Raw genomic sequence first — 14,334 nt, forward strand, 5'->3', positions numbered from 1 at the left:
AAGCGTTCTCTCTATGGTTTGAAACAGGCTCCTCGGGCATGGTTTGAGAAAATTCGATCTACTCTCATTGGTTTCTCCTTCACACAGAGTCAATATGACTCTTCTTTGTTCATTCATCGAACGTCTACCGGCATAGTTCTTCTCCTAATTTATGTTGATGACATAGTTATTACAGGCTCTGACCAGGCGTCCATCCAGCAACTTAAACAACAACTTCAGGCTTCTTTTCATATGAAAGATCTTGGTTGCCTCTATTTCTTGGGCCTTGAGGTTCATTCTAATTCCCAAGGTATCTTTCTAAATCAGCATAAGTATACTGAGGATTTAATTTCTATGGCTGGACTTCAGACTGCAGTTCCTGTAGATACTCCTCTCGAGGTAAATGTCAAATATCAGCGTGATGAGGGTAATCTCCTCTCTGATCCTCTAGTATATCGCCAGTTGGTGGGGAGTCTTAATTACTTGACCATTACTCGTCCTGACATTTCTTTTGCTGTGCAACAAGTCAGTCAGTTCATGCATGCTCCTCGACATCTTCACTTGGCTGCTGTTCGTCGCATCATTCGCTACTTACGAGGCACTTCTCAACGAGGTATTTTCTTTCCTGCTCATACGTCACTGAAATTGCTTGCTTATAGTGATGCTGATTATGCTGGTTGTCCTGATTCTCGACGATGTGTCACTGGTTGGTGCATGTTTCTAGGTCCTGCCCTGATTTCTTGGAAGAGTAAAAAGCAGGTTCGTGTTTCCAAGTCCTCTACGGAAGCTGAATATCGAGCTATGTCTACAGCTTGTTCAGAGATCATTTGGCTTCGTGGTTTGTTGGCTGAGTTGGGCCTTCCACAACATGAGGCTACCCCTCTTCATGCTGGCAACACTAGTGCTATTCAAATTGCTGCTAATCCCGTGTTTCATGTGTAAGATCAAGATTTGGTCATGTGGTACAACTCTATGTTTTGATGATAACAAGTATTTATTTGTGGATGAACAACTATGATACTCTAATGTTTGTCTTGAGTGTTTTGACAAATAGGTTCTGATTCTGACACCAGAAGATATATTCGTCAGAAGTTCTGAAGATCAGAAGATCTAAAGATCAGAGGATCTGAGGATCAGAGGATCTGAAGATCAGAAGATCTGAAGATCAGAGGATCAGAAGGATCAGAGGATCAGAAGATCTGAGGATCAGAAGCTCTGAAGGTCCAGAAGCTCTGAAGGTCCAGAAGCAGAAGTAACGAAGGTCAGAGGATCCAAGCTTCCCTCTGACTCTGATCACCAAGCTTCACAAGTTCCAACACGAAGCATTCCTCTGATCAGAAGTCATTGGTTAAAGGCAAATGTCTCTATCGAGAAGTACAAGAGCAGTGTACTATTCTGAAAAGCCTACCTACCAAGGTTCAGCCACAGCAGGTTCTGGAAGTTCCAGAAATGCCCTCCAACGGTCATATTCTCTCAACAGAAATATCCTTTGCACCTTGAACTATAAAAGGCTGAAGAAAAGAAGAAAGCAAGAGAAAAAGAGAGAAAAATCAAGAGCTGCAATACAAGAAAAGATTCAAGCCTCTACTTTCTTCATCTGTTCTTATTTAGTTTACACTCAGCTTATTTAGAAGCAAACCTTTGTAAACACCAACCTCAAACAGTTGTTTGATTTTCCTTAAGGGACCGGGTAGGTCAGTATCCTTAAGAAGACTAAGAGAGTGAATCTTAGTGGTGATTCCTTTAGGAGATCAAGGTTGATCGGATCCTAGAGAAGACTAAGAGAGTGAATCTTAGTGTGAGCTAAGTCAGTGTATTGTTAGTCACTTGTAGGTTTCAAGTGCAGTTGTAACAATTATCTGATTAGTGGATTGCCTTCATTCTAAGAAGGAAGAAATCACCTTAACGGGTGGACTGGATTAGCTTGAGGGATTTATCAAGTGAACCAGGATAAAATACTTGTGTGCTTCTCTCTTCTCTCTATCTTTATCCGCTGCACCATCTATCGTAGAGAAACCGAAAAGATTTACTTTAAATCTTAAGGGGAAAGTTTTTATATTGAAAACGCTATTCATCCCCCCCTTCTAGTCGTTTTTCACACCTTCATCATGAGCGTACTAAACATATTGAAGTAGATTGTCATTTCATTCGCGAGACTTTTGATGATCGTCTTATTTCTCTGCCACACGTTCCTACACAACTCCAGCTTGCGGACATCTTTACAAAAGCAGTTCCTCGTCCTCGTCATCAGTTTCTACTTAGCAAATTGATGCTCCTAGATCAGCCGCATCAATTTGAGGGGGATGTAAATGAGGATTATATTGTCATTATTGTATATATTTACCTTCCTAGTTTAGGTTGCACAAATTAGGAATTATCATTAGACTACCCACAATGGTTTCAACATTCAACACCCTCAACACTCCACTTTTTCTCTTCCCAACACTTCACATCACCTTCTCTCTCCAATTCAACACTTTATTCAACTTTTACCCACTCCAATGGTTTTTCATTCAACACCCTACCCTCTACCCCACCACTTTTATTTCATATTTTGTTTAATTTTATATTTTTCTTTTTATGATTTCATAAAATTAAAATTTACGATAAAAATTAAATTAAATAAACTATTATTGATTTAATTTAATTTAATGTTTTTTTTATTTATTTAAATTAAATTAATGTAATATTTTTTAAACGTAAATTAAATTAAAACACTTAACAATTTAATATTTTTTTTAAAAAATATACACAATACGGTACAGGTTTCACAAGGCTGCAGGTTTCACAAAAAAATATAAAAAAAAATATGCCACGTGTCACATGCGGCAGGTTTCACAAGTGTTGAAAGTTTTCAACACCTCTCTCCTCCTTCCAACTTTCAACACTCACTTTCAACACCATTAAAACCCCATTTCAACTTTCAACTACCCACTTTCAACACCATTGTGGGTAGTCTTATGTGATATAATTATATTGTATTATATATTCTGAAGAATGAAAGGAGAAAGGCATCAAGCCAGAAATCATTTTGACAGTTTTTACTGTGTACACTGTACATTTGACTTATTTAACCACTTTGATGTCAGTACTGCATGAAGAAGAAAATTGTAATTTTGAGCTTAGTTTATGGTTGTGAGAACAAGTTTCATGCAAAAACCTACTAAGCCAAAGTAAATCTATATCTATTTCATTCTTTCTTGCATTTTCTATTGTCTTGTCACGGTAACAATATCAGCCGCAAAAGTCACAGTACTCCTTCATTCACTACATGTTGTTTGGAAAATAGAATCATATTCTCATGAACTATATTGTGATGGTTTAGAAGGAAAACTTTGTGGCAGCAATTGCTGATGCGATTCAATAATCTGATTTGCCAATACAATACAATGGTCGGATCGGGCAAACTGTAAAGTGCAGTTATTCAGCTCTAAGCCTCTAACTTTCCGTCATTTTCTGTCCTTCCCTACTCTGCACAAATGCACATGCATATGTTCTGTTATCTGCCAATTCATTACCAGTATTTATCAATGAATTAGGTTTATTCTCAATCACAGAATTTCATACCACCCTTGTAAAATTCTTTTCAAAGATACTTTCAGAACCAATCAAAGGCAATTATGTTGATGCTGTTGGGCTAATATCGATTCATTCTTCCCAGCTTTTCCAGTGAGAACCAGAACCTTGTAGTGGCCAATCAAGGTGGCCAGGTATTGTACTTTACACACGTTATGAATAGTGAAAATCTGAAGGAATTTTCAGTACATGGCCTCAAGGTAGCATCTACAGTGTATGGTTCTCTATTGCCGATCGATGTGGGCCTAATGAGGCCAAATAAGGAAAGAAGGTATGGGGTGTTGACAAGTGTTATTGAAGATAAGTACCTTTGTTCCTTACTTTATTGAGCACTGAATTCCTTTTTGACTGTATTATGCACCTTTTCATTTTCTTGAAACATCAAAGCTATGTGAAAGGGGAACTTGCCACTACAACATTTGTCTAGCATCATTTTCCTTCTTTTTATTTGTTGCCCATATAGAAATACCTCAAACCCATGGTTACGACCTTAATTGCCCTATAAACTTCCACTAAAGCGGAGCATAGGAAAAGAAATTATTGAGAATTTAAGTGAGTAAAATATTAACAATACATCAGGTTAAAATGAATGGATCCATACCCAATACGATAGGATTATTGTTAAGACTTAAGAAGATTCATCTTTCACCATTGGAATTTTTTTAATGGGAATTACTATTAAAAATAGATGAAAAATTAAAACAATAAAACAAAGTTTTGAAGCGGAGGAACATAATTTAATTTTTTTTTGTCAAGTTTCTCACTTTTCATTCTCTATTAAAAAAACAAAAAAAAAAAGAATTTTCAAGTTCAAACAAACAATAGGACTTTTTTCCCATTCAAAAAAAAAAACAATAGGACAACAAGAAATTAAAAACGATAACAATTCTCAAAGGCCTGCGCTTAGCCCAGTATATCATTAGCTGGGTAATTGCCCAAGCCCAAAAGAAAAAAAAGGTTTATATACCCTTTCATTTATTAATTTTTTGTATTTCATAATTGTGATTATAACTAGTAATTAATTTATTCTCTTCAACACCACTCAATACAATTATTAATAGTAGATGTGGAAGATTGTATAAATATTTTTAAACCAATACTTTAATTAATCTCATTACATGTGTTCTTAATAAATATGATTGTCTATAGGTTTTTTTTTTTTTTGATATGCAAAGAATATATATTGATTAAGCACAAGGGGTGCTAACCCATATACAAAGAGAGAAAAGAAAGAGAGGAAAAAATAGCAACTATGATTGTCTATAGGTGATATTATAATTAGGAACGGAGGGAGTATAAAACTATTCATGAAGTTTATTCAAGTTAAGTTTTTATGATAATTGATTTATGATATGATATCATAGCCTCTATATCAGCAAACAGTCTAGAGTTTAATCTTTGTCCCGTTATTCTAATAAATGAAAAAGGCTTAAACAAGCTTTTGGTCCACATTTTACAATCAAAATTAGTTTAAGTCCCTGCCATATTTGTTATGCTTTTAATCTCCTCTTTTAGTTGTCATGTGGGTTTTAGTCCTAACCCTAATCTATCATTGTTAATGGCTGATGTGGCAAAAAAATTAACAGCTGACAAATTCCACATGTAACTTTTATGTTGTTTGAATAAATCATACGAGCCTTCGTTCTATAAATGATGGATTCCTTATGACTCATGATATGCGATTACAAAATGGAAAGTGTTATGAATTAATTGGAAGTAGTGGCTATTCTTCTGGTGGAATATTTCAAGGACCCTAGCCCCATTCTTTTCATTCCTTTGCATTATTTTTCCTATAAATAGGCGCTTCTACCTATTGAGAAATCAAACCCTCCAAACTCAACTCCCTAATTCCTTTTTATTTCTCTCTTTTTGGTGAACATATCTTGGGGTAGAGGAATAGAGAGATGGAAATACTAGTTATGAGGTCGTTGACAGAAGATAGAGAGCACAGATGATGATATGCATGAATATATAAGATGGATTGCGCATTTCAGTCCTTTGTGCTCTCTATGCTTCTGTCATCACCTTCAGCCTCTCACTCCCCCTCTACTCCATGTGTTAAGTGCAGTAGAAAAACATGGTGAATCGAAAATCATTGTGGACATGGACAGAAGCAACTTTCATTAGCTTTTGTAACTGTTCGAAGTGAAAATCGAAAATCATAGTTTTTCACCGTGTATCCAACATGTAGTACTGTATCTAGTTTCTCTTAGTTTAATGATCACATTCAATTTACATATCAATGCTTTCTCTGCAGTTTAATTATTCATTGCATGTGTATTTTGCAGTTAATTCATTGCATGTGTATTTTGCAGTTAATTAAATGTGCAGCTTCTGCAGCTTTTGGAGATTACGAATCAAATCTGTTTAATTTGTTGATGGTATGAGGAAGTTCGAATTGCATTTTTGGCTTATTAAAAAAATGAGGAAGTTAGAATGAAAAAACTGAAGAATTTAACTTGAGCAAGTGCAATTCATTCTATATACATATATATTCCTCTTTGTCCAAAAGGTTGTATTCGCGAGGGTATGGAATCCTTAATTAGAGGGGTCTTGGTTTTAACTCCTATTTGTTTGACTATCTAAAACAATGATTATAATTTGATTATTATATTTGACAATGATTTCATTCATTTCTGCTTCTTCTTCCCCAATAAAAATCTGGTTTATCTTTTTGTGTGTTCAAGATTTAGATAAGTGATATATATATATGCACAGTATATCATGATCAAAAGATGATCCTCAGCAAGAAGAAAGGAAGGACCACTCATGCAAATGGAATTGTGGTAAGAGGATTGTACAAGAGTAATGCAGCCAATTAGTCATGTACGGATTACAAAGGGTCAAATTTATTTTATTATTGGAGATTTGACGTGAGTTTAATAAGCCATAGCATAAGGTATTTCTATTCTTCACCATGACGATCAAATAGTAATTATGTTGAAGCGAGTCCAAAATATTGTTTGATTAACTTGGTTGAAGCCGAAGGTGATGTGAGTATAGCAAGATGCATGAGCCCTAACAAATAAAAACTCACACTTCAACACTCTCACTCACTTTATTACACTCACTCATTTCAATTGAAACTTTTACACGGAACCTACAAGTACAAATTAGATGTGAAATAATTTTATTTATTAAAAAAAATATGTAATGAGATTAATTAATATATTGATTTTTAAAAAGTTTACAAAACGTCCATCTTTACCTTGATTGATGTATTTAGTAGTGTGGAAGAAAAATAATTATAAATGATAATCAAAATATTGAAATTACAAAAGCTAGATAAATACAAGAGGTAGACTTCCTCTTGTAATAAAAAAAAATACAAGGTATATATGGAAAATGATAATAAATTTGCCTAAAATATAGTAGGGGTAAGGGTCATATTCATATAGTTTGAAAAAAAAGTCTTTTCGGTAAATGAAAATGTTTTTTATAGCAATTTTCAACTAACCCGTGTAATAGTTTGAACCATATTCATTTGAAAGTTTTTTACCCTCACAAATAATGTTGTAAGTGAAAATGGATCACACTACTAAGTGATTATTATTATTTTTTTGAAAATCACTATTAAGTAAAGTGATTGTTAATCTTTTTGTTTTTGCGATCACAAATAATGTTGTAAGTGAAAATGGATCACAGTCACACTATTAGGTGCAGGTATTTTGAAAACTTATTCATTTATATTATGCTCCTCAATCCGTCGATGTAGGACTTTATGTTTCAACAAATTGTATCATCTTTGCCTGTGTATGGTATAGAGAAATGTATGCATTACCCCAAATTAATGGCACCTGCAATGTCTCGTAAATTTGTACAATCATCATACTATTAACTTCTAAATTTTATAAAAACACAAGTTATTGGACATGCATCGAAAGTTGATTGTAAATGTATACAGTATACTAGTTAGTAGCAGAAACATACAAAGGCATGCACACTTAGAGGAGGCAAATTAAATGTGTGCATGGTCTCTATCGATAATTACAAGACCTTCGCCATTTTTATGTTGACTTCGAAAGTTCAGCATGTGATCCCTCATTAGTGGTAGGCAATTGATTTTCTCTATTGCCATCCAACAAAGAAACCATTTCGGATGTAAAACTATTTAGTTATAAATGGTTGAAGAATGTTTTTCCTTTGAAAAGAAAGAATACACAAGACTAGAAAAAGGGAAGACTCTTTGACATTGTTCCAGATATAATTATTCCATCCCTGACTAAAGTAGATACACATATGATGATAGAAAGAATATTGTCAAAAGAGAGTATAATTATACAATCTCTAAACTTAGATACATCAATATGTCAAAAGAGACTAAAGAGAATTTGAAGGGCTGATTTTGTACACACAGAATAAAGAAGGATGGGATAAAAAATTAGTATGAAATATTAACACAATTGTTTTTTTTTGAAAGTAACACGATTGTTAATACTAAAAGAGTTTTTTTTGCGGATAAACAAAATTAGGCTACATACTTTCAACATACCATTCAGCAGGGTTTTAATTGTCGCTAATGTTTGTGGTTGTTAAAAACCTTGACTAAATGATATGTCTAAAGTATGTTGCTCAATTTTGTATGTACATCAATCCTTTCTGATACTAAAGAGGGTTTTTTTGAAGAAGCATATATCTAACGGAATTTGTAACTTTCCGGCTACGGATTCATTGGGCGGCTAGCATTGTAGGTGGCCCATGACCTTAAGCTGTGGCCCAGTTTGTGAGGTGCAAAACTCATCCACTCCAAGAGCTGTTGTTGGATATTCAATCATATCAAGGTTTTGGATATACATATATGGGAGAATATTGCTTCATTCCTTCCTTTGATTTTAATTCTAAATTTTTTTCTAATCTTAATCTCACATCATAAGTAGTTAACATCGTTGACAATCATAATCCACCTTGACAGTAATAGGAATGCAAGAGAGGGAGTAAGATATATTTTGGGAAGTAATATGAAATGGTTTTTGATCCTACTCCAATTGTTTCCTCACTCAATCATTGATGTCCCAATCCCACATCTTTAAATTTGTATAATTAACCAGTTCCAGGCTGCTTGTGGTCCAGAATGATTATAACATGTTTATGAAGCTCAATCATGTTCATTTCATGGCTCCTGCATGCAAGACTTGGAACCCGTTTGAATGCAAACCAAACTTATGTAGTGTTTTTTTCTGAAGATAAGCTCCGGCGAGTGCGTATCTAAACGGACTCTTGACATGTTTTGATCTGCTATATAGCAAGGAAATAATGAAATCTGATTGGTTTTTTCAAAATATGCCATTCACATCAATTTAAGCTTGAAATGGAATTATATTTTTGGAATTATATTCAAGACAATAACTAACACCTGTCACTACAAAAAAATGTATTTTTAGTGGCATTGATATTGTTAAGTTGTGGCATTTATTAAATGTCCCAAGTGTTATTAGTGGCATTCACCTTTAAGTGCCTCTATTACAGGTGCCACAACTGTTTTGTGGCATTTTTTGCTTAAATGCCGGTTTTTGTATGCCACAAATGCTTCTGGCATCTTCTAAATGCCACAAATTGAAACTGGCATCTTTTTAAATGCCACAAACTACATATATGCCTCATTTTATCAATAATATTATATTTACTTATATATTCATACTTTTATACTTTGTGGCCGAAATCCTGTTATTTTTTTTTTTGAAAATGAAATCCTGTTATCTTTTATAGAGAAAATGATTAAGTATAAGCTCATGAACAGTCAATAAGTATGCCTCAAGATGTCACAAGGTTCAAGCAAACTAACAAATGGGCATGAACATGAAAGGACATATATGGTTCCAGCATCTGAATTTGAGTACATAAAGATTGAAACACCAAAGTACATAGAAGAAGATATATGTAAACAACCAACACTAGCTAACCAATTACATAAAGATTTGAAGACTCAAATATTGTTAGCCATTTCTTCATTGTATCTATATTGCCATCAATTGACCCTGCAATGAAAAGAGTAGGCATATGTCAAATTTCTAATCAGTAGCTGAAATCCAAAAAAAAAACCATAGAGTAGGTTATGTCCTTTCTCCATTGAGATCGAACTAGAAGCCTAACTGACATGCATGACTCTACTCATCCATCTCATCCATTAATTCAATCCAATCTGTCATATCAGCTACACAAGGGGAATAGGGATAAGGTGATGTTATAACTATTGCTAGGTGTGTGAACTAAATTAGTGGCATTCAAATTAAATGTCAGAATAATATCTGTTTGTGGCATGTTTTGGTAAATGCCACAAATTTGGTGCCGCTAAAAACAAGTTTTTTTGTAGTGTGTATTGTATGGGAATTAACACCACGAAAACAAGCAAGTGGCACAAACAAAGTTCATGCTCTATATTCACCAATTAAGCATGAGGTGCAAAATCAGTGACAGCCCAAGAGAAATGCACTGATAACATCAAAAGGAACTTTAGACACTACTACAATATTCGCGACTTAGTGGCGGTTGAATAGCGGCGGTTTATAAACCGCCGCTAAATGTTTTCCTTTGAGGCGGTTGAGCAACCGATGGGAAATGACGTCGGTTGTTTTTACTTACTGGCGGTTGAAATTATTTATAGTTAAAAAAAAACTAAAAAAACCTAAACCTATTTTCAGATTCATTTCTCACTCCTCACTCTCACTCTCACAGTCTCACTCATTCATTTCTCACTCTCGCGCCACCGTCCCTTCTCTCTCTGTTCGCCGCCACCGTTCTACGCCACCGTTCGCCGCCACCGTTCTCCGCCACCGTTCTCCACCACTGTTCTCCGCCATCGTTCTCCGCTATCGTTCTCCGCCGTCGCAGTTCATCTCTCTTTGGAAATCCTCCCTCTCCCTCGGCACCATCGTTCTCCGCCACCTTCGATTTATTCGATCTCTTCACACTGAAGGCGAGTTTTATTGCAATCATCTCTGTTATCTTCGATTGCAAATCTGAGATTACTCTTTACTTTGATTTCAAATCCGAGTATCATTGATCTCTTCACTTTGATTTCATATCTGAAAATCTAGGGTTGTGTTTAGTCTGATTTTTGTTAATTTTTGTTTTACATTTATCTTAAATTGCAGAATCTGAAGAAGTGATGGAATCTGAAGTTGATTCAATCTAAAGTTCCTCTTCTATCGGTATTACCATCTCTCTATTTTCATGGTGTTTGTAACTGTTCGATCATTAGTTCAAAGCCACATGTTAATTGCATTGTTATTGCTGAATCTGAGCTTGTATATTTCTTCAGTCAACACAATCACTATACAGATTTTTCTAATAATTATACAATGACTTGTATGATTGTATTTTGATGAAAATGGTATTATTTATTTAGGATTGCTAAATATATATCTTATGTCTAGGAAATGTGCTAGGGCACTAGATAAAAGTCATAATGATTTTACTAAATTTTATAATTCGAAAGTAGAAATTCAAAAAAAAATTAATAATAAATGATAAGGTTATCGCGGCGGTTAAAACTGACGCCATTTTATGTAGAAAGAAATGCAGCGGCTTAAGCCGCCAAAAAAGTGTACGATTTAACTCTTCGTTTACCCACGGCGGTTTAAACCGACGCCATTCATGTAGAACAATTTGCAGCGGTTAAAATCGCCAAAAAAAGTATATGATAAAATACTTTATTAACTCGCGGCGGTTGCAACCGACACTATGTTTAAATTGTTCCTTTACGGCGGTTTAAACCGCCGCTATAATATAGCGGCGGTTATTCCGGCGGTTGCTAAAAAACGACGTTAAGGTGACTCGCGGCGCAAAGAACAGTGACGGTTGGAGAACCGACGGGAAACTTTTTTGCGGCGGTTCAAACCGCCGCTATATGCAAATCCAACCGCCGCTAAATAGCGCATTTTGGTGTAGTGAGAACAGCCCTCTCAAGAAGGATTACATGCATAAGACTTCCAAAAATAAACCTTAACAAAGAGTCCGCAAATCTTCCTTACTACAACTTCCTGATTTGGCTAATACATCAGCAAACTTATTTTGTTCTCTAACTATATGAAACATGACTACACATATTTCATGATTATCAGCAGCATGTTACATGTTTCAACAACAGTTACAATGATTATCAACATGTTTTGATGTTTGTTGAACACACGCTAGCCAAGAAGCTATGCATTGCAGCTTATGAGTGAACATGCTTTGGTGCATTGCAGCTAATGAGTGAATTTGATTTTGGTCTCTAAACGTGGATTGCAAGCGTGCAACCAAACATGTCATATGGTGGACCTATGCTGCTTCCACATCTTCACTTTCCCTCCTTTTGAATGACTTAATGTGAAGATCCTGTGTTATTTGTGTGGTTGTATCCAAGAAGTACAAAGTCAATGATGTCAAGCAGGAACAAACAAACATGGGTATGGGTCCATAAATCCAGAGGACTAGAGGAATTGACAAGTAAAATGACCTTAAACCAAGAGACCAAGCATAACTTCCACGGTCCAAGGTTTTCGCAACATATTCAATGAAATCTTTCTTGCCTTTGAGTGCAGGAGTTGTGATTAAGAAGCTTGCCTGTGCATAGTATCTGATAGACTGCATGTTACATAGAAATGCGACAAGGAAGCATAGCGACATAGAAAGGCGTTTGATTGAAGCAGTAATGGAAGTTCTGTTTCCATAAACTAATTGGGTTTCTAAGTCATTGCTCGCGAAAACACCAATTAGTGAACTGAGTGTGATTGCAGTTGTAGCAAGAAGAGTGGATGCCATCATATTGTTGCGGATTGTTTGAACAGCTAAAATACCATTTTTCAAGGGATCCTGAAAACAAAGCAAAGGAGTATGTTGAAAATTTACTTCTGAAATTGTGGGTTGTGGCATGTGGGATGCAAGGAAAAAGAAGACTGAGTAATCCAGTTCACAAACAAGCTAACATCTCTAACCTAACATGGCATCAGCAATGATATTAATCTAAGTGCATGTTTAGAAATCATTCTACAATTGATTCTGAAGCCAGAATCAATTCTGTTGGAAGTTTCTGTAAGCAATTTCTGGGTTTCCGAATTGATTCTGGGGAAATAGATGCTGATCCTAACATGCTATAAGTTAACCCCAGAATCACACCAGAATGAGTTTTCTTAAAATTACAAATTTTACTGAAGAGCTGTCACATAATATCCCAATTCCCAACCAACTTTCAACAAGCTGAACTCGCAATGGATTATGCACAGAAAAATCTTGTAAGTATCAGTATGTTTATTTAGAGGGACAGGAATTTAGACAATATAAAAGGAAACATGTTGCATCCTAATGGCTTAATAAGTTTGGAGTTCCAGGCAACTCAATGCTGATTTCAAAGGGTACTAATTAATCTTGTACAATAACTATCAACCAAGTTATAGCCAGCTTGAAGCACCAACTTCAGCATAAAATCCCCAACACAGCATTTGAGAAAATCTCAGCTTAAATAGCAGGAGTTGGGATAAATTTCAGAAAACCACATGATTGTTGAATCCTTTGTTGACAAAATAACTGAAATATATAGAACTCTAGAACCGAGATCCTCAAATTTCTCAGACCTCATTCACAGACAAAACAATAAGGTTCCTTTTTAACAACATTCTCTCATGAATTACAGGATTTCTTAACTATAGCAAGAAGTAATGAACTTCTTATCAGAAGCAACTCAAATATGCTGCCACTCACTTCACTGATTTCCAATCAAATTGAAAATGCACGATGAATTTAAGTTTCAATATATGCCAATGTTAATATCCTAACTAGAAAATTTGAAACCAATATAGATACAAGCTTACTCTGAATATAATTGGACAAAAGAAGACACAATATTGCGAGAGAAAGACAGAAACAACCGAAAGCACACAAGACAAATGTAACAAAGACTAGTTAATAGCATGTTTCATGAGTTTATTTTTCGTGAGAATCAATTCTGGCACCAGAAGCTACTCATAGATAGAAGCTTCTCCCGATAATTCATTTTTCTGTTAGAATCAGTTGTAGAAGAATTTCCAAACACGTAGTGAAGTGCATCAATTAACACATACAAGAAATAGAGGGAGAGAGATACTTACATTCATCAAGTAAAGAGCCCATTGATAACGTGTTTGAGCATTCAAGCCAATGACAGTGCGAGATGGGTAGTGGATGAGAGTGTAGAGAAGCCAAACATGATAAATTCCCAACACCAACACACCCAAAGGCACCAATATCCAATCCAAGTCCTGAACTTGCATGCTTCTGCAAGCTTGTAACTTCAAATTTTTTCACCTTTCACCATTCAAACTCTCCACTCCAAAAATGTAATGTTGGCATATATATCAAAGTTACTTCAAATTAGTTCCAGTACCTACCCCACTTATAAAAACTTGACAGGTGAAAAGGCTATTGCTTGAGCTTTCACTTTCATCTAAGTCAAGTTGTCTGCAAAAACTGAAATTTAATCCATCTTCTATTCAAACAGTGATCTCATGTTTGATCTCTTTCCACCACGTTGCAAAAGTACGATACACAATTGCATCTAAATTTGACTAAGGAAACAAAAAACAAATTGAAATTGGATTACAGATCATAAGATCATGCAATCATACATATTAACAATTTTTGATACTTTAATTATTTAATGTTTGATGTAAAGACAATTTTTTTTGGTGTGAAATTGTCAATTCCAATTCGGTATTCTCAGACGAATCAAGTATCCGTCCAGGTTTAGCGGCCTTAATTTAGTCTCACACCACTGGACTGGGGAACAATATACGATGCTTCTTTAATCAGGATGATAACACTTGG

The 14,334-nt window shown here is 35.1% G+C and overlaps 2 protein-coding genes across 2 annotated transcripts; one reads left to right on the forward strand and one right to left on the reverse strand.

Annotated features, from left to right (window-relative positions):
- Positions 1 to 10,110: 10,110 nt before the first annotated feature.
- On the forward strand, positions 10,111 to 10,790 carry LOC130715366 (uncharacterized). The gene is made up of 2 exons (XM_057565453.1): positions 10,111 to 10,468; positions 10,647 to 10,790. Exons 1-2 carry the CDS (start codon positions 10,111 to 10,113, stop codon positions 10,685 to 10,687), a joined length of 399 nt encoding a protein of 132 aa, XP_057421436.1. The 3' UTR covers positions 10,688 to 10,790.
- Positions 10,791 to 11,496: 706 nt separating this feature from the next.
- Positions 11,497 to 14,056, reverse strand: LOC130713490 (uncharacterized). Its single transcript, XM_057563253.1, has 2 exons — positions 13,620 to 14,056; positions 11,497 to 12,348 (listed from the first exon to the last, which is right to left on the reverse strand). The coding sequence occupies exons 1-2, from the start codon at positions 13,779 to 13,781 to the stop codon at positions 11,815 to 11,817; spliced, it is 696 nt and encodes a 231-aa protein (XP_057419236.1). The 5' UTR covers positions 13,782 to 14,056; the 3' UTR covers positions 11,497 to 11,814.
- Between the last annotated feature and the right edge of the window lie 278 nt (positions 14,057 to 14,334).

This window comes from Lotus japonicus, chromosome 4, assembly GCF_012489685.1.
Source record: "Lotus japonicus ecotype B-129 chromosome 4, LjGifu_v1.2".
NCBI lineage: Eukaryota > Viridiplantae > Streptophyta > Magnoliopsida > Fabales > Fabaceae > Lotus > Lotus japonicus.